At 43.7% G+C, this 21,202-nt stretch overlaps 1 protein-coding gene across 2 annotated transcripts; it reads right to left on the minus strand.

The window, feature by feature from the left end:
- Positions 1-2,947: 2,947 nt before the first annotated feature.
- Fgg (fibrinogen gamma chain) lies at positions 2,948-10,299 on the minus strand. 2 transcript variants are annotated; one of them, XM_021158254.2, is made up of 10 exons: positions 10,082-10,296; positions 9,878-9,922; positions 9,518-9,701; positions 9,334-9,427; positions 7,864-7,994; positions 7,478-7,611; positions 6,533-6,717; positions 5,026-5,303; positions 3,707-3,876; positions 2,948-3,163 (listed from the first exon to the last, which is right to left on the minus strand). In XM_021158254.2, the coding sequence occupies exons 1-10, from the start codon at positions 10,154-10,156 to the stop codon at positions 3,149-3,151; spliced, it is 1,311 nt and encodes a 436-aa protein (XP_021013913.1). In that variant the 5' UTR covers positions 10,157-10,296; the 3' UTR covers positions 2,948-3,148. The 2 variants fall into 2 exon arrangements, with proteins under 2 accessions (XP_021013913.1, XP_021013911.1); XM_021158252.3 differs by lacking the exon at positions 2,948-3,163 and having other exon boundaries at positions 3,279-3,876; positions 10,082-10,299.
- Between the last annotated feature and the right edge of the window lie 10,903 nt (positions 10,300-21,202).

Here is a 21,202-nt window from a genome sequence, read left to right on the forward strand (position 1 = left end):
CTTTCTGTCTGTCATCTGCTTCTGTCTGTCTGTCTGTCTGTCTGTCTTCTTGTTTCTGTCTTTCTGTCATCTGTTTCTGTCTGTCTGTCTGTCTTCTTGTCTCTGTCTGTCTGTCTTCCTGTCTTTGTCTTTCATATAAGGCCATATAAGTGAGGGTAATGTTCATGTGCTGTGGTGTATGTATGGCAATCACAGGACAACCTCTGGTTCTCATCCTCACTTCCCACATTATTTGAGACAGAATCTCATACTCCAGGCTGCCTGGGCAGTGAGCATCCTGAGATTCTTCTTTCTGTGCCTTTCACCTCATCATAGCCCTACAGATATGTCCTAATAAACTCTCTCTCTCTCTCTCTCTCTCTCTCTCTCTCTCTCTCTCTCTCTCTCTCTCTCTCTCTCTCTCTCTCTCCCCCCCCCCGCTCCATTCCTTCTTCCCTTGAGATACTGTTCTGTCTTATAGCCTAGTCTGGTCTTGAACTCATGATCTGTTTGTATTAGACCCATCGCCCCAAGTGCTAAGATTATAAATATGGGTCACCACACCTGGCTAGTTATAACTTTTCAGTTCACATGCACAGTCCTGAAACTGCCCATAAATTACAGTCACATTAAGGGACTGGCAAATGGTACAGCATCTCAGAGGTATATTCAAAACTCTCCCATTTGGTCAATAAGTCACTATTCTTGCCCGTGAATGCAAGACATCTTCCTTACAGTTGTATGACTTGAGGTCATGAAACTAGAACTTCTTTTGGTGGGTGGGGTGCTGGGGAATGAGCCCAGGTTGTCATACAGGCTACTGAGAGTTCCATCACTGTCCTGTATGTAGTCTACTTTCCTTTTTGGAAGCTTCCCGCTGTAGCTAAGGGGTGGAACCTTGGGTGCACAATTGGCATTTAGCCTTTCTATTTTGAAGCTTTCCAGTGTCCAGCACAATAAATGAGACAGCAGAGCAATAACTGCCAGTGATTCTGAGCCAGCGAGGGAACCGGCACATCTGTAGAGGGTCCCAAGCTCTGAGCTCCTCTTCAAAAGCTTTGTTGATTTATCGAGAAAAGTGTTTAATCTTGTCTATTACTTACAGAGACGTGGTCTAACTGTATCTAGAAGTATTTCTTATGCCTTATTTCTGAAGCTGTAACTTTCAAGATTTACCTGTAGAAGTTAATAACCAAACAAGTATACATTGGAAGTTGACCCACTTTTTGTAACTCAATGGGTTTCAAAATGAATGATAAAATGAATATGAACTCATTTTAGTGAGTCAAGCATTGCAGTGATGTCTCTACAGAAATTTTTATTTTTAAATGAGGGGTCATAAGAATCAGGAAATGAGGGAGTTTGAAAAGAAATTGTGGAAAGTAAGACATTCCAAACTAAAACTGATCTTTTATTTTTTATTTTTATTTTATTTTACTTCCCAACCACAGTTCCCTTTCCCCCCTCCTTTCAACCCCTCCCCCCCACTTCCTGTCCTCTACCCCATCCACACCTCCTCCTTTCCTTGTTAGAAAAGGGCTGGCCTGGTGGCTATCAACCAGTCATGGCATAACAAGTTGTATGTGGTAAGACTAGACACCTCCTTTCTATTACAGCTGGACCCAAGGTCAGGCAACTAGACAGAGGCAGCTGCTGCTCCCACTGTTAGGTGTCCCGCCTGAAGACCGAGATATACAACTGTAACATATGTGCAGAGGGCCTAGGTCAGTCCCATGTAGGCTCCCTGGTTCATGGTTCAGTCTCTGTGAGCCCCTATGAGTCAAGGTTAGTTGATTCTGTAAGTTTTCTTGTGTCCTTGACCCCTTTGGCCCCTACAATCCTTCCTTCCCCTCTTCAGCAGGACACTTGTTCAACTATGCTCATCGTAGCTTTTTATTCATAATAGCCAGAAACTGGAAACAACCCAGATGTCTCTCAACCCAAGAATGGATTTCTTTTTTAAAAAGTGGTACATCCACACAACGGATTATTACCTAGCTATTAAACACAATGATATCAAAATTTGCTGGAAAATGGATGGAACTAGAAAAGATCATCCTGAGTGTGGTAGAAAGACAACATAGTATATATTCACTTATACATGGATATTAGCCAGGCAGTGGTGGCGCACGTCTTTAATTCCAGCACTTGGAGGCAGAGGCAGGTGGATTTCTGAGTTTGAGGCCAGCCTGGTCGACAGAGTGAGCTCCAAGACAGCCAGGGCTATACAGGGCTATATATACACCCCCAAACAAAACAAAACAAAACAAAACAAAACAAAACAAAACAAAACCAAAAAAAAAAAACCAGAAAACAAAAAACCCCAAACAAGACAAAAAAAAAAAAACCCAAAAAACAAATAAGTGGATATTAGCCATAAAGAAGAGGATCTTTTCTTAATACAGTGAATCAGGTACTCAGCACAATAACTCGACTCAAGTTTTTCCAGCCTTAGCTGATCCCTAAAAGTATGTGCTAGCTGAGTCAAGGCCCCGAGATCTCAATAACCCCCACCTAGAACAAGTAATTGGTTGTTTCTGCTCACCTCCTGGCTCACCCGTGAGATGAACAGATTGTCCCTCAGTTCCCTGCTCTAAATAACAGCTCTGTGTGATATACTGGCTACAGGGGCTTGGAGCTGAAGGTTCCTCTCAAAGAATCTCCCAATAGCTTACTCTAGCAGTGTGTATTTAGTCTATGATGTGCCTTGGGTATATGCTTGGGGCTCTGTGACTTGTGTTTATGTTCTTATAGCGAACATTAGCTTGCTGCATCCCATCACCCTGAGCTGCTGCATTCTGAGAGTTTCATAGCCCTTGGATGGTAAGAGCCATGTCTTTTCTTTCCCTCCAGCTCCCCTTGGCTTGGATACTATGTAGCCATAACATGTGAACTCCACAACTAACAGTAATTGAGGAAAAGCAATGCTTTTCCAAGGGTTTTCAAAAAAGCCACGGAATGTCTCATCTTAGGAAACGAAATGTTTATTGCAATGCATGTAGATAAATTATCGCCAGCATAAAACTGCTAATGGAGTTTGCACCATGGATCCCATTAACTCTGAAAATGAAGTGAGGTCCTGAAAGTCCATTGTCCCATAGGAAAAATAGTATAGTTCTCTGCTTGGATAAAGTCCTTTAAAAAAGCAAATCAGCTTTTGAAATGTTCTTTAAACGTCTCCAGCCTATGAATATATAATAAAACAAAAGATATATTAAAAATATAACTTGTTTTATTTTTTTAAAGAGAATTAAATATTAATGATGTAGAAGTAAAATAACATGAGAAAAATATACAGGTCAAGTTCTAAAATTTTCTCCTATTTTATTAGTATATACTAAAAATACTCAAGAAATAATAAAAAAAACCCAAAACAATAATTACAGCTGATTATACAGTAAACAAAGAGCAGTAGTTTTACTTTTAATGTTTAGAGGAAAGGTCAAACAAAATGTCTCTTCAAATAAACAATACTTAATAACTTTGATTCAAGTAATTTAGAAATATGGTTCAAATAGATTTTAATTTCCATTTAAGGCTAGGTATCATGTTAAGAAAGACAAAAATTAATAAATAGAGTATAAAGATGTAGAAGAAAAATTGAGGAAATCATTGGAACTCTGTACAGGCCAATAGGAGTTAATAGTTAATTTTTTATATCTATTTTAAAAACTTCCAGGCAGATGATTGATCAGTATTCAATTTCAACTTCATGTTCCACGCTGACCTGTTTGGATCCCCCCATGTGATGCTGCTGTCCTTCTCCGATGGAGAGTCTGTTGAAGGGAATTATCTTCATGGTGGTTTCCTTCATAGAATACCAGCGGCTTTTCCAGGTCGCCCAAATAATGCCGTCGTCAAAACCATTAGTAGTAGATGATTTTGAGTAAGTACCACCTGCAAGGAGCCAGAGGCACATGCATGGGTCATTTTTTCCTTTATGTTTCCTTAGCTCGTTAGAGTTCAATTCGAATTACCGTGAAGTCTACAGCACTTCCTCCTAATTGAAAACATCCCTAGAGATTGATTCTAAAAGCCAATAAGCAATTTTGATGATCATGTCAATACTTAAAATTTATCCATTTTTTTTGTCAGGGCTGGAACACCTCTCTGTCTGTCTCTGTCTGTCATCTCTGTCTCTGTCTCTGTCTCTCTCTGTCTCTCTGTCTCTCTGTCTCTCTGTCTCTCTGTCTGTCTGTCTCTCTCTCTCTCTGCCCACCCCCCTTAGAGCATATGAATTTGTGGTAGGAGTCACAGATTCCTGATCAGGTTGTCTGACAGTGCATGACAACATAATTGTCTGGCTAGTGGAAGATGCTATCAAGGGCTTTAGAGAGTTTCTCTAGAAAGTCATTCACCATGAAGTTTCTCATCAATAGATGGGGCCACATTCCAAAACTTCTTAAAAGATCCTTTAGTATCCCTGGAGTCTCTCCATACAGAACTGCTAGGTGGTGAGTGAAATCAGTGTTCTAAACTCCTTCAGCCTTACAGAAACCATCACCCCCACCATGCTAAAACAAGCATCTGCAATATCCAGGCTAGACCCTTCACCCGGGGTTCCGTGACTTTTCACTCTTATTACTAAGTTTGTGCCTCTCACGTCATTTCTTCTGACATCTATCCACTGCCCACTGCTGTGTCTGACATACAGTTCACAGACAGCTGAGCCAGGGTAATGTATCCATCCACAAGCACGGGCATGGTAATGCTAGTTCATCTACATTATATACATAGTAGGTCCAAAAGAGACACCATGGCCCCAAATTCCAGCTCAGATAATAAGAATTTCAGTGCAATATCAAAACACTGCTGCTTCCTGGGAGTTGGGGGACCTATAGAGGTGACCACTGTAGGCAAAAAGCTTACTATTATTAAAGATAATGCCAATTGGATAATGAGTGGTATCCAATTCTGATTTCAAATGAAGAGTGATAAAATAAAAGACTTACTGTGCTTATTATAATGTTTCATCTCTCTGCTTCTGTCTGTTACCTTCTATAAAACACCTGTTACATAAATACTCATAACTGAAGAAAAAAGTACCTTGGTGATAAACTCCATTGAGGTGGCCGGCGTGACATTTGTTCATCCACCAGCCAGATCCATCCTGTTCCGCACAGTTGCCTTCAAACTTATCGTTGTCGTTGTCCCAGGTACTGAACTGCATGCCGTTGTGCGATGTGAAAAACTTGTCACTGGGGTCATCACCGAAATCGTAGCCGTCGAAGGCATCCCCGGCATCTCCACCAATGAAGTAGGCATAGGTCAGGCGGTATTTGTCAGACTCAGGACCCACCCTGAACATGGCATAGTCTGCAGTGCTGTGGGGATGGAAGGGAGGATCTCAAGTCACAAGGCCCAAAGAGACGAATGGAAAGACATTTTCTGCAGCTCTAGGCAATGCCAGTGTGCACAGTCCAGAGCTCAGCCCCGCCACCCAGGATGCATCTAAAAGTCTTCAGCAAATGCCAGAAAAACTAAAAGCCACTTCCTGGATTTTTAGTTTCAGAATCTTGAGATCAAATGGAAACATATGGGAAAATCAAATTCTTTCAGCTTTCATTTAACCTTGGTTAGCACTGCACACACATTATCATAGGTCACGGTAATTATCTACAATGAGTGAACCCCGTGCTCCAAATTGGAAGGAGAGGGGTTTCAATATCCACCCATACCACTTAAAGGGTAGGGGCAGGAAAGGGTTTTCTTTTCCAAAGCAATGGTGTGCCGGCAAAAAAGAGGCTTTCTGGAATACCACAGAAGCCATGAATCCCATGTGATGCATGAAATGGGGGCCTCAGGAGCCAGAGAGACCTCCGCTGGGAAAATCAGTAAAGGAACTATAGTTTTGCAGAGCAGAGAGAAAAATGGTCCTTTGTGACTAGAGATTTCCAGAAAATATTTAATCTCTTTCCCAATACCTCATCCTTGGGAAATGGTGGATGCTCACCCAGGAAAAGGCTGCTGTTGTCTGTGATAGGTTGGAGGTTAAAAATCAAGTTTAAAAAATGTGTTTGGAAGCAGAGCATGTTTCAGTATTTCCTATTTAATAAGAAGGCTGTGTAATTTTTTTCCCACTTACATTAGGTGTTTAAAACCCAAACTCCAGATCATCGCTCTGCCTGGCAGGGCTGCAGATTCCCCGCAGGAGTCAGTTAATTATAAGGCAGTCCATGATTTGACAGAATGAGCAGTCATTACCTGAGTGGGAAATCTGAATGCTTGGATTTGACTGAATTTAATTTCATGCTCAATTTCTGACTCATATTGAACAACGCCCCATAGCCACCGCAGAATGCTTTCGAGGTGTGTAAATTGCACGTGTGAATGCCCCAGCACCCACGTCCACCTTGGGGGAGACCTGGCCTAGCTTTCTCTTTGGATTGTCTGAAAACCAAATGTTAGGAGAGAGCCTGGATAGGCTCTGAGCATTTGTCAGGTTGTCTGCCATTGGTTCACCCCCAGCTGCAAAGCTGATAATATATTAGTAGCTGATAAATGTGGTAGCTGATAGCTAGGACAAAAAGTTACAGTCCCTTCTGTACCGTACCTGGTTCTGCCATTCCAGTCTTTGAGCTGTATTCTCAGTGCATATGGGATTGTGGACTGCATGCTTATCAAATGAATCTTCTCATTTCCCAGCCAAAACTCTGTGGTGCCAGTAGGCGACAGGTGTCCAAATCCTTCTTTATACTGAATCCAGTTCTTCTTGAAATCCAAACTGCCATCAATCCTCTAGTTGCACAACAGAATGGGCAAGAGGACAGGAAATATGATTGGTGCTTATAAAAAAACAACATCCAATGTGTGACAACATCCAAAGTGTGGAGGATAGGATTCGGCCAATCGCCAGCTAACTGAGCTCCTCTAAGCTGCCTCCATCTCACCGGCTATCAAATGGAATGCTGATGCTCTGAGAAACACACACACACACACACAGAGGTAGGGGTATTTTTATTGTTGTTTTTAGTTTTGTTTTAGTTGTAAGTTTTTTAAAGACACATGGAGGTCTTCAGAACTCACAAGCTTGCATGCTGAAAAGGCCAATTTTGCAGTGGGTACCAGGCAGGTAGATGCCCCAAAAAGCTTTGTCATGAGCTGCCCTACTGTATCCTCGGAGAGCCTGTGGGTTATTGTTAATGGCCAGCCTTAGCTCTTGATCTGAGGAAAGAGGCTTCTGCCATGCTGTGTCACTAAAGGAATAGGTTTATGTGACCATATAATGTGTAACAACAGAGCCAGCACAGTATTGCATCAGAGCACAGCAAAATCAGGCTGCTGGATTCAAATCCTGCCTGTTACTCATTACTTAGGTGGTCTCATGCCTCAGAGTCTCCTCTGTGAGTTAAGGTGAGACTAATCCTCATCTCAAAGAGCCCACGGGGAGAGCTGTGTTCACAGGGTGCTTAGAGAAGCCTCTGGAGTGACGTGGGTCAGTAAACAAACAAACAAACAAACAAACAAACAAACAACATATGCAGACAGAGGCTATTACCTTCTGCAATACGGTCCAACCATTTCCAGATCCGTCGATTTCACAGTACACTAAGAACTGCTGCTTAGCTTTCAAAGGCCGAATGAAGTAAAGTCCACTTTCTTTGGCACCCTTGTTGGCAATTTCCTGACAATCTGATGAAGAAATCGCAAATAAAACCGCTGCAGAGGCAGGGCATTAACGTGTTGACAGCCTCCCTAGCTGGCCATCAGCATCCCTTCCAAATTATTGATGAATACCCAAGGAGCCTCTGGGTAGTCGGAACCCTAAGATCTAACTAAGGTCAGGTGCTTTCCAAGACTGCTATGCACTGCAAGGTGTACAATTGCTTTTATTTTGGCCATTTTCTTGGATGACCGTGATCCCAGGATTAACTTCGTCTGTACCTTTTCCAGTTGTGTCATGGATTTGCACAGAGTCCTTGCAAGGCTCCTGGCACTGGGCTTCAAGCTGGGCTACCTTCTGTTTCAGGTTTGTGATCTTCTGGTTATTTGAATTATAGATTTCCTGTAAATATCTAGAAACAGAGCAATGCAGTAAGAGCGGATAAGCATTCCTTTCGGAAGGACATGGCTTTATTCTTCCCTGTTAGAAAGGCTGCTTTATTTTCTGGAGAACTCCTTTGTGATAAATTACTTCTTTCTTGGGAAATTGTAAAATTAAATTGATGCTTTGGGGTAAAGAATTGAACGGGGCAGGCCGACGGTCTCAACTTTGAACAAAGTCCCTGTCAATAAACAAAGGTCACTGCAGGTGGCTTTGCTGACTCTTGCCTTCTCTGTAAGGGGAGTTAGGTAATTGAGAGGCAGGTCTGGTTAAGGAGAATCAGCAGTAGCTGCTCATGTGCGCCATTTGGGAATTTTTACTTGTCCTATAACGCACATGGGAAAAGTACCTGGGACATTGCTATACATGACAGGGCAGATACTTTCCCTTTCTGGTTCCATATTTCTAGAAAAAAAAAAAAACAAACCCAGAGAAAGTGAGAATTCTGCCTTGGTCATTCTTCACATGGTTGCTTATAAATACTGACAACGACACGACAGATAAGCCTGAACAATGCACAGACCACCAGGTCTGCTTTTGAAGTAAAGCAGTGGGACACATCATTGGAGCACCTTGTTTCTCTGTTTTAGATATTTTCTCACAAGAGTTTTCTTATACTTTAGTGATGAGCAAAAGCAATGGAAATAAGAATGCTAACTGCAGCAGCAATACGCACTGCCTTCTGACTGCAGAAGGAGGAGAGGCACGTTGGAGATCACTTCCCCTGCTACCGTCTGGCTGGGTTTCCAATGGTGCTGGGAGTCCAGTTTGGGGGAGAATTGGGAAAGGAGTTAAAACTATACCTGCGATGCCATGCCCAGAGTCCCTGGGAAGCTAGACGTGAGGACAGGGGACAAGGAGTAATTGCAGGCCCATGACCTATGATCAAGTGGCTCCAAGACACTTCCCTTCTACTTCACTTTTGACAAGATTTTCTATAGCAGTCAAGACCCTTCTTCTGTCTGTTCTCTGATTTACTAATGTTGACTTGGTGACATGTTTGTGAAGAGGATTTCCACACCTCAATTCCCATGTATTTGATTTTATATTGTAAGGGGGCTGGGGGACATTCAAGTAAATAGAGCCAGAATGGCATTCAAAGGCATCTACAATAACCTTTCTCCAATGCGATTATTATTTTAAAATTACAGGCCAGTGCAACTCATTTTTCACTAAAGAACTCCCATCTCCACTGGGAGATTTGATACTATAAATGAAAACTAAATTCCAAGGTCACTTTCTATGAAACGTGGAACTTTAAGGAAAAGCTCCGGGTGCCTTGGGGAGCACATGAAAACCCAGACACGTACCGAATGCTTGTCTCATGGGTTAACAGCAGCGCTTCGTATTTCACAATTTCTTCTACCATCTTCTTAGACTTCTGAGTGGCACTGTCTATCATACCTGTAACAGGGTCAGAGACAGGAAAATCCCTTAAGCAAATAGTACAACCGAAAGCAGAGGAGGTGACTCCTCGGTGGGGTTTCCTCTCACCTGGCTTTGGGGGCTGGTCTGGGTTGTAGTAAACCTGAATTGCTTTGATCAGTTCTTTGGCTTCTGTGGTTCTGTTTTCAGCTCGGAGTAAGATGTCTTCCAGTGTTCGGAGATCAGTGTCCACGTCGGTTTGGTAAGAAGACAGGAAGTCTGCAATGCCACAGGTGGTTGGGCAGAAACTACCCTGCAAGTCAATTTAAGGAAGCAAATAAACACCTTAGGAGAGAAGTCTTAGATACGATACATAAATATTAAACCATTCCCCAAAAGCTTAAGCTGTCAACTGATAAATGAAAGTACTACCCTGTTTTCCCACCCTTCTCTAGTTCCAGGATAGGGGGTGACACAGAAATTACTTACGAATCTCTCATCTAGGATGCAACAGTTATCTCTGGTAGCCACGTACTGTTGGAGAAAAACAAAGATATTTTGCTACTGGTCCCAATCCTCTCTCTCTCTCTCTCTCTCTCTCTCTCTCTCTCTCTCTCTCTCTCATTCTCTCTCTCTCTTCCTTTTTAAAAACGTTTTAATAATAAAACAGTATGGCTTCGGAAGGACACTTACTGCCAGGCCCGTTGGAGAGAACAGTAAAAGCAGGCAGCAAAGAATGAAACTCCTGGGCTGCAAAGACCAACTCATGGTGTCTGGGTGACCAGGTGCTCCCAGCCCTTTACAGCCAGCACTGTGACCTCTTGGGTTCTCCTTGGTCCTTTATGTGAGCTCTCAGTCTGGGCGGGACTAAGAGTGGCTGGAACTGGTCACGGGGCCTCTTTACCAGAAATGTGAGCTCTTTCTGCTCATTCTGGCTCTCAGTCCTGCTCTGAGGGATTCCCAGATTTTGCGCACAGGTTTAAGCTCCTCCCTTTAGGGTCAGCCCAGCCTGTCTCCTCAGACCCACAGGTATCTGCAAAAGCCAGGAAAACAGTGGGGGCTGCTCTGAGGGCTGACAGAGGCTGAGTGTTGCAACTACTTCCAGGACACCACCTCCAGGAGAACAAACACAGGGTTCTGACCTCCCGCAACAAACCAAGCTTATCCAGAGGTCTGGCCTGTTGCAGCCACAGGCATTACTGAAAGACCTGTCTTTGCCCAGGGAGCGGGAGAAGGGAACTTTTCCTCCTTTCATGTCTAAGGTCTGTATTTCCAAGGATGGATCATGCTGGAGATGGGTTCCTGTCCCTCCTCTGTGCTATCCTTTTTCTTAGGTCAGTTTTGATTGAGTTTTGGACTTAACTCTTCTGGTGACTGGAAGACAGGCTACCTCCCATCTGCCACCAAAGAGAAGGAGCCAGGAGTTTACTGGTTTGTCCCAAAGCCCCATCTAGTTCCTGGAGGAAAAGCCTGGACTCAGAGAAACCCACCTGTCACACACCTCTTTAGAAGCCTCTCTGAAGGAGAAGGGACACAGAGAGACACTGAGAAGGTTCATTGAGTTTGTGGGGAAAGGGCACTGTCACCTCTCTTTGGTAATGACAAGCAGCTGTGGCACTGTGACAGATGTGTGCAGTCACTCTCCTCCTCCTGTGACCAAGCTTGCTGTAAACTGTGAAGAACTATGTAACTGGGAGAAATGCACTAACATGAAAGAAGTGCTAACATGCTGGAATTTGACTTGAAGTTTTGATAAAGTACTGTCTCCTTTGACATTAAAACAAAGAAATGTTTATGCTCTGTAGCTAGTCAGAAATCATTTTAACTAAGGGAACTCATCAGACCAAATATGTAGCCCTTGCTCTTCCTGACCAGATTGGCCTCCACTTCAGTCACTTCCTGCTCCAAGCCATTTGTGATACTCTTACAGAATAGCTTGGACGGTGCCACCATTCACCTGCTTAAAGACCCCTAGCCTTTAGCCACTTCCTATCCCCTGCTTGATTTTTCTTCCTATACGTTCTACTTTTTCCCCCCCATCTTGTTTGTCAACGTGCATAGGAACTACTGCATCTCTGGCTGTCAAAACAAATAAAACAAACAAACAAACAAACAAACAAAAACAAGCAAACCCCCCCCCAGAATTCCTGTTTTCTGGAGGCTAGTTCCCTCTAATACAGCGTTACCCCACAGCCCCAGCTCCAGCTCCATATGTTTTGTAGGAATTACAAGAACCTTGCATTATATAAGCCATTAACCTATCAATGGAAATTGAGTGTTTGGCCACAGCACCCAGTAGACCAAGTGACAGTTAATACTCAACAATTATAGAGTAACTTTAGTTGATTGGACTGGAAGGAAGTCTACTTTTAATGTTAATACTCCTGGTACTCTCAAATTTCCAAATTGCAAAAGTAAGTGAGGTACCTTATGTGCTGTTAAATGAAAGAGAAAAACATACCAACATTTGCCTTTAAAAATGATAAAAATAAACACATAAAAACACAGAGGCACACACCTTTGATGTTTTCAATAGAACTTGCTGGTAGTTATCATCATCATCATCATCATCATTACCTTTTACAGTCAGATATTTTGTAGTTCCTATGAATGTCGGCAAGCCACAGCAAAAGTTTTATGCAACTTGTATAAATAGGAATTTCCTTATTTCCATAGACTTTTTATTGGGGATTCTTATTCGTATGCTGTATTCATGGAAAATGAGCTTTGTTGCAACTACAGAAAGTTCTCTTCAGTAAGTGATCTGTTGTGATTAACTACCATCTAGAAGGCTCCACAGAATCAGAGCTCTGGGTTACCCAGCTGAGGTATTGCTCCTCCTAAATGAAGCTTACCCCTCATGGATTAAGTCATAAAAAGTAGACTCTTGCCTCGAAGGAAGGTACTGGAAAGCATCAGAGCCTAATGTAGATAGAGCACGAGCTTCTCCCATGGGTCTTTGCACCAAAGAGTGGGAAATATGGACTTGAATTTCAGGCCACAATCATTGCCACAGGTTGGCTGGTAGGTACTCAGTGTCATGAAGTTTGATTAGCTGTATCAATATGAATAACATAAAACCAATACGCTGAAGAGATAAAAGAATGAATTTTACTCCATAATTTTAGAACTGAAACAGTTTAAAAAAGATGTACCTATTTTGATTCCATGTACATGAGTGTTTTGCTTTCGCACATGCATAGTACCGTGTGTGTGTGTGTGTGTGTGTGTGTGTGTGTGTGTTGCTGGAAGAGTCCAGGAGAGAGTTTCCTGGAATTAGTTACAGGTTGCCATGAGCCACTATATGGCTAAAGAATAGAATCTCGATCCTCTGTAAGAGCAGCAACTGCTTTTGATCAGCAAGTCATTGCTCCAGATTCTAAATTGAAACATTTTTATTTTCTTCTTTTTTGCTAGATTGGATTGGAATCTTAATTGTGTTATCAGAATTTTAGGGAAAAAAAAAAAGATGTCCCTTTGGCCACGTTTGAGCCCTAGGTCTAGTGACCTACATTGGTCTTGCATTGTTTGGTGACCATTGGTTAATTACATTTTAACTAATGGCTCCCCTCTATGTTTGTGTCAAGCTTTTCTTGAATACATGATAAATGATTAATAAATTCCTAGGAGAAAAGGGCATTTTAAAAAAATCAGGTTTCCTCTACTTCCAGGTTTGTTTGTAGAAAAAACAGCAGATGTATCATGTGAACCAAGTAACTGAGTGTGATTCAGAAGGCACGGGTTTGTCTGTGAGAACAGCGATCTTCCAAGCTCCCTATCAGCCGTCTGTGTTCTGAGCTGAGATTACATCTGCTATGAGAGCCTGGCTGTGGTGGCACACGCCTTTAATCCCAGCACTTGGGAGGCAGAGGCAGGCAGATTTCTGAGTTTGAGGCCAGCCTGGTCTACAGAGTGAGTTCCAGGACAGCCAGGGCTGCACAGAGAAACCTTGTCTCGAAAAAAACTAAAACAAAAGAAAACAAATAGAAAAAACAAGACAAAACAAAAAACATCTGCTATAAGTGGTCTTCCCATACAGTGGGGACATCTGAGAGTCTCCTGTCTACTGTTCTCAGCTTGGCTCCAAAAATTATCCGCTAAACTTGACTCGGAACTAGTTTACTATCAGAGATGACTCAGCCTAGCTGTTTCCACTTGTGTACAAGTGAGGCCACAAAAACCAACAAACAAAATGAAGAACAGAAACATCAAGTTTTACTCAGAAGAGTACGTGCTAGGAAGCAGTCGGTCAAGCCTGTAAGACAGGGAGGAACATGGCCAGCCCTCTACTGGGGGAAAAACCTTGTCATTTTGTCACTTCAATTTTATATATATATATATATATATATATATATATATATATATATATATACATATATATGTATGTATATGTATATATGTATATATATGTGTGTATAAATGTATGTATATATGTGTGTATATATGTGTGTATGTAAATATATATATATATATATATATTTACACACACACATGTACACGTACATGTATATGTATATGAGGTGGAGTCTACATTGAAGAAGAGTAGATGATGCAATGAATAGAAAACATCACATCCACAAAGCAGCTCATCATGTCTACATAAAGTCCATACCTCCTCTTTTTTTTTTTTTTTGGTTTTTTTCGAGACAAGGTTTCTCTGTGTAGCCCTGGCTGTCCTGAAACTCACTTTGTAGACCAGGCTGGCCTCGAACTCAGAGATCTGCCTGCATCTGCCTTCCAAGTGCTGGGATTAAAGGGCATGTGCCACCAACGCCCAGCTAAAGTCCACACTTCCTTTATTCTGCCATCTTGAATGGGAACAAACACGTAGAAGATTGAATTTTTTTCTTCAGTTCTCACTGCTAGGGAGGGCTACCACCCTTCTGTGACTGCACTTCTGTCTTTCAAAGTGAAATCTGCGTAAGAAGTGCAGGTTATGTGTTGACATCTTGAAATACCTGGCTTCCTGAGGTCACAAAAGGGAATACACTCCAGCCACCTTCCAAGGCAGATTGCTGGGTCTACCTGCTCTACCTAGTGTGTGTGTGTGTGGGGGGGGGGGGGTGGGGTGGGATGTGAGGGGGGGACGACTCTGACCTCTGCTTCATAAACACATCAGATTTGCAAAACTTCATAGGTCAGAGGCCCAAATATTTACTGATTGTTTTGTAAGAGAGACAGCAGTGAGCGCGGCCTGTCTGCCACATTCTCTGACTGGGGCAAGCTCATTTGTGAGGAAGCAAAGGTAACTCCGACTTAGAACAGTCTGTTTCACCTGTTATAAATACCCAACAGGAAACTCTGTTACAAAGGTCCAGGAAACCCATTGCTTAATCAGGCATTTGCATGCCTGGGTCAGAAAGCATCTGGGTATTCCCAACTGGTCGTTCCCAATGGACCTCATGGACTAATGGCCAATTTAGCCATTAGCGGATCACTGGCCTTTAATAATGAATCTTTATGAGGGTTGACAGACATCTCTCCTCTTCATAGTGGTAGGCTGACAAGAAATGATGTAAGGTTATCTCTCCTTAAAGCACGCCTTTAAAATGCTTCTGTGCCCTTCAGTTTGGTTACAGTTTTCCCTTCAAGTGGCCACTCATCCTTACCCATACACTGAGCACTGTTTTCTAGGCCTATTCAATATGAGAAACATGAAGACCCCGTGGTCAGGATTAAATTTGAGGAGAAACCAAGAGGCAATAAAGGACTGACGAAATGGCTCCACAGATGAAGGCCCCTGCTGCCAAACCTGAAGACCTGAGTTTGCATCCTGGAAGCCGCAGGGTAGAAGGAGAGAACCACCTTCCAGACAAATTGTCCCCTGATCTCCGCATGAGTCTTGTGGCACTGGCACATACATATTGAAGTTATGTGTGCATAGTTTTCTAGAAAAAAAAATAGATTTTTAGAAAAAAAAATAGAGGCACTGAACTAACAAATACCATATAACATCAAATACTGAGAAATGGTATGAACAAAACTCAAGGGAATGAAGAGACTTCAGGGATGTTGTTTTGGGTAAACTGTCCAGGAAAGCCTACTGATGAGGTCTATAGCCTTTGCTGGGTTTGTAGAGGAGTTAGTCAGGAGATTTGGGGCTGCTTACTCTCACCACCTACAGGCCATCTTCGTCCATAACACTATGTCTCTGTTTTTGTTTTTGTTTTGTTTTGTTTTGTTTTGTTTTGTTTTTTTTGTTTTTTGTTTTTTTGTTTTTTTTGTTTTTCAAGACAGGGTTTCTCTGTGTAGCCCTGGCTGTCCTGGAACTCACTTTGTAGACCAGGCTGGCCTCGAACTCAGAAATCCGCCTGCCTCTGCCTCCCGAGTGCTGGGATTAAAGGCGTGCGCCACCACGCCCGGCTATGTCTCTGTTTTTTACCACCCACTTTTCTATGTGATCTCAGAGGGGCTGTCAAACACTTGACAAGCCCTGGTAACAGAGTAAAAATAAAACAAAAAGGGAGACCACGTGGAAATAACCCAGAAACACCAGAGCGTCCTTCCATATGACACACTGATGGAGCTTAAGCGATGTGCTTATGGTCTCCAGAAAACTTCAAGGGGAGCTGGCAGCCGAGGGAAGGAGGGGGTGGGCGTGCCTGTGCTCAACCTATGTGGGCCTCTGGGTCTGACATAGAGAAGCATTTTTGGAAGAGTCAGAGTGAACCAAATTCAGCAGGTCTGTTGATTGAGTACAAAGAAAGTTGCATGGGAAGAGAGGCTCACAGGTAGTAAGCACTCAGCAGTGAGTCTGCGTGTGGGGCCGGGGTTTGAAATGTCGTAATCTACAACCAGGTCAAGATGTTAAGGAAAGTATCTGCTGCCACGCTGACGTTTCCTGAACCGTGAGTTCTGGTTCGTGGCGGATCGTGCAGGGCTCCAGCGGGTGCAGGGAACACTAGCCGTGCTGCACACATTGAGCAAAGAAAGCCTTCCTTTGAAAGTAGGTCACAAAGAGGGTAGACTTGAGGCATGGTCTTTTGACAATCACGCTTGCAATGTTTCTCAGAAAAGTGGAGACGGGGAGGTCTGGTCAGTTCTGGTGAAACTCCTGGGTGTCAGCCAGGAGGACAAGAAGAGCCAGGGTGAGAGTGGGGGTGGCAGCGCACCTATTCTCGTGTCTCTTCTATCTGTCCCCTAGCTATCCTGACGCAGAGCAGAGAGAGGCATTCACTGAAAAACTTTTTGACTGAAAGGGACTTTATGTGCTTATTTTTTAAAAAGGCAAAGCAAAACTGTAACATTTTAAAACAAACCCCAATAGACTGGTGCCCAGAAAACAAGCCTATGGAGCCCTAGAAGGCTGCCATGTTAATAAACAAACAAGCAAATGAATATTCAGGAGCTGCTGTTTTCTGGCTCCCTTGATTTGCTGTATGAAAATAAAAGGTGAGAAGGCTTCACACTGGCCTCTGGGCTGTATCTGCTTGCCTGGAATGAAAGACCCTCTATAATAGTGAGCCAAATCGAGCTGAATGAACATTCTAGGTGTGGCAAGCAAAGGAATTTATAGCATGGTACTTTGGAGCTTTAGCACCAACCTAGGCAGATGGCTTTAAGTGTGTGGTTAGAGAAAGCCTGAATGGTAGAGAAAGCGGGCTGATCCTCACCTAATCCAGTCCCTGGTGGAGTCTGCCTCGGCTCCTTTACTGCAGCCCTTCTCATTCACTCAGGCCCAATTAAAGCTCAGGCCACGACCTTCCAAGAGGTTGATTCACACACACCCCTGCTGACTTGAAGCTGAGCCTCAGGCTACTCCCCTGCCCTCTTTTGCCCTATGAGGGGGCAGAACCTGCCTGGTGGTTGTGACCTGGGCTCGGTTTAGGGTCCAGATTCTGACCCTACTAATGCTAGCAACAAGGGGATTTTGAGAATGAGCATCCCGTGCATTGATGGGGGTAAGGCTGGCTTCTGAGATGTGAAAACATAAAAGAGCCCAAGAGCAGAAGTCAGATCTGAACTGGAGAGTTTAATTAGGGCTGGGAGCGTAGCTCATTGGTAGAGGGTGTGTGGGTCCTGTACCCTCTGTAGCCCACCAGCTCAGTCCCCAGCATGCAAAACAAACACTACCAACCAATTAGAAAAAGAAACAATGGCTGGCTCCTGCCTCAATTTCTTGCTGATGTAAAGACTGTCAGCCCCACAAAATAATAATAATATTTTATAACACAGAAAGGATTAGTCGTTTCCAGTATTTCAGCTTCTGTGGAGTCAGAGATGGGGAGGCCACCAAGGTTTTGCAAGTTAATATACTCTGTGAAGTGAATCTCTTCATCCGAATTCCTGAGCAGCATGGAAGAATGTACTGCGCAGAACTGTGGATGGATTGTCTAGCACGTGTCATTCCAGACCTCTAGGGTTGCACAGCTTATTAGACTTAGTGATCAGAAAACCAAGAACTTGCAAGACCTATGGCAGACAGTCTAATAGTTAATGCTATACTGCCACCTTCTGGTGGAGTGATTTTGAACACTAGCTACAAATGTCACCGTCCTACACCCAAACTGCTGCATAGATTGTTACAGATTAAGGAGCCTTCTCTTTGTTTTTGTTGTATGTGTATGAATTCTTGTATGAATGTACTAATTCTCTATTTACATTAGGTCATCAGATGGAGCGGTATATACCATGGCATGGCCTTTAAATCAGAATGTTGACATATTTATGTGTGGGAGAGACTAGGGTGTCAAACTGGCCCTGATGGAGTCACAGATTCACTGTGCCGTTGAAGGTCTGTCCAGCTATGGTTAGCATGTGTGTAAAAGTGCAAGAATCCCCGCTTATGTCAGCTTTTGCATTATTCATTTCCCCCCAAGAAGCTGGCACCCCCAATCCAAAAGCCTGCTGCCAGTAGAGTCATGTTTTTACATATCCAGTTGTTTGGAACACATTCCAAATGAGCATATTTTTAGCCATGTAAAACCCACTTGCTTCACGTACAGAGAAAACACACCCAATATCTGCTGGCCAAGGATAAGCGCTGTCGGAACTAAGACCCCATTCAGCTTCAGCTGTTTCATCTTCACTGACACAGAGCCACCTGATGGGCTGATGAAGGACATCATTTAAATATTAATGCTCCCATTCAGTTTCTCTTCTCCCAGAGTTCTTTGCTCTCCTCTCCTTCTTGGTTGCGTTTCATACCCAAATGGCCAATAGTCTTGAAGGTCCCATACTGTATGGATTCGCCTGTTACCAGAGATGTTAGAATCAGAGTCTGGACATTGGTAGCCCGAACAGGCTAATCTCAGCCACAAGTCCTCAATAGGACTGTTAAGATGGAAGAGAGTGCAAATCAGAAAGAAACGACTGAGTGACTATATGGGGAGAAGAACCAATGAGCAGTCTAGTGACATCCCTGGAGTCCTGACATCCCTGGGGTTCTGACATCCCTGGGGTTCAGTAACATCCCTGGGGTTCTGACATCCCTGGGGTTCAGTAACATTCCTGGGGTCCAGTGACATCCTGAGGTCCAGTGACATCCTGGGATCCTGACATCCCTGGGGTGCAGTGACATCCCTGGGGTTCAGTAACATCCCCGGGGTCCAGTGACATCCTGGGGTCCTGACATCCTGGGGTCCAGTGACATCCTGGGGTCCTGACATCCCTGGGGTGCAGTGACATCCCTGGGGTCCAGTGACATAAACATGAGGTTTATATTTAATGAGAGGCGCATGTATCTGTAAGCAGTCCTGGCCAGGCTGTGGCTTGGCCCACCATCATCTGTTCAGCTCTGTTCTCTCCTGCAAGGTAGTCAGACAAGTTGTGAGAACTGTGTGAAGTCTCTTTCCAGGAGACAAGACCTTTTCTGTGGCTAGCGCCAAGGTCGTACCCTTTTCCTCTTCCCAACATGGGGTCCTTGGAGGAAATTTCAATTCATGGAGATCCACATTCTCTGCAGTCTGATGGTCAAAGAGCAGTGTACAGTGTCTCTCTCTCTCTCTCTCTCTCTCTTCTCCCTTTAAAATCCCGTTGCTCCCAGGATGCTCGCCCCGACCCATATGTGCAATCTTGTCAAATGCTGCCCCATTAAGCCTACCGATGACAGCTTCTTTCAAAAACATTTTTATTTTAAATCAGGACTCCACTCCTCAAGAGCCTCTAGAGACTTGCACCATCATACAAGAGAGGCCTCATATCACGCAGGAGAACGCAGGAGAATGCAGGAGAATGCAGGAGAATGCAGAGGCAGTCATAAAGCAAGGTAACCTGAGCAGTTTGTGTGGTCATGACCCTGCTTGTGCTTCCTCTCCACAGAGCAGCACTGTTTCCCAAAGAGGCACACAGAGGATTTGAGGCCACCTGTGTCCCTGGTCTTCCATTCCCAGGGTGTCCTGAAAGGCACAAGAAGGATGACTCTTAGGATGAGCTGAACTTTAGGGCAATGTCATCCTAGCCGTGGGCCAAATGGCCAGTCCTAAGTGTGTGTGTGTGTACTCAAAGGGGCAATTAGATGCAAGGAGGGGCAATGTGGGTCTAACCTGGAAGCTCACAGGGTCAGTGTTTGAAGGTCAGTGTTAGGAAGGGCTGGCCCTCAGGCTACTTGGGAGACTGGGGGAGGAGAACAATAAAAGTTCAAGGACTGCCTGAGTTTAAAGCTCTCTCAAGCAACTTAGTGAGATCTGGTCTCAAAATAAAAGCTATTGGTGCATCAGCAGGGCTTAAAATGCATGGGGTGGTGGGATGCAAGTCTCGGTATTGGAAAATAAAACGCTAAAAGCTTCACACTTCTCCCGAGAAATTGCTTTTTCTCATTGGAGAGTGAATGGTTATTTAAGGTCCGGCTTCTTCTTTCCTTTCTTTTTTCCTTCCCTCCAGTTCCACATAAGGGCTCTGTGGCCTGGAATAACCTCTACCCTTGTTTCTTTGTCTTTAAAATGAAGAGAGTAGTGCCCTCTCTCTAGGTTTGTTGAGACACTTCAACCAAATTAGAGGTGGGTTTTGCTAATGGCGAATGGGGGCAGTTTAGCATGAACACTGGGCTAGACTGCCTGCTTTCAATGCCAGCTTTATAGGTTAACTCCCATCTGTAAGACTTTGAGACACACACCTCTCCCCCAGGTCCCTCAACTGTAAGCTCAGATAATGAAACCTGTCTAGCAGGACTGCTTTAAGGAATCTAAAAATGTAAAAACTTATTTAATTATAAACAGATAGTGCATTTAGTTTCTGGTGAGCAATAAAACTCAGCAAGGGGCCCTTCCTGAACATCAGGAGTCACCCTGGAAGATGCAAAGCACGGTGTGTTCTCATCTTATTTATTACAGAATTTTATCTCTTCTAATCTTTTTCCTCCCTAAAGTCAGTCCAGGAAGAGTCACAAACAAGGGTCTACAAAGGATCAGAGGGAAACTCTATGTGTGTGTGTGTGTGTGTGCGGAGTGGGGGAGGTTGTAGTAACTACAAGAGAATAGAACACTTTGTGATCTGGGTGGCCTAGACAGAATTCCCTGGGTCCATGGTGAGAATTTGGGCTCCATCATTTTTGCCTTGCTGGATTTTCCTTCTCAGACGCTGAATTAAATTATCTATTTTATCTATCCTATCTATCTTTAATTTTTTTTTTTTTTTTTTTTTACAATTCAGTCGTTATGCTAGTCCCCCTCATGGTCTGCCCTCGGACAGTTCCTCATCCCATTCCTCCTCCCAAGTTGATCTTTAAGCAGCTTTAAATTGCCTGCGGCGTTAACTCCAGAGACTAAAAAAAGCCCCTAGTCGCCTAGGTTTTCTGCTGAGCATCACAAGACCTGTGCTGCGGACCTTTCCGCGCCAGGTGCTCAGCGCGGCTGGCCAGCAGGAGGCGTGGGTCCA

Source organism: Mus caroli, unplaced genomic scaffold, assembly GCF_978045245.1.
Source record: "Mus caroli unplaced genomic scaffold, Mus_caroli_1 scaffold_3, whole genome shotgun sequence".
Taxonomy (NCBI): domain Eukaryota; kingdom Metazoa; phylum Chordata; class Mammalia; order Rodentia; family Muridae; genus Mus; species Mus caroli.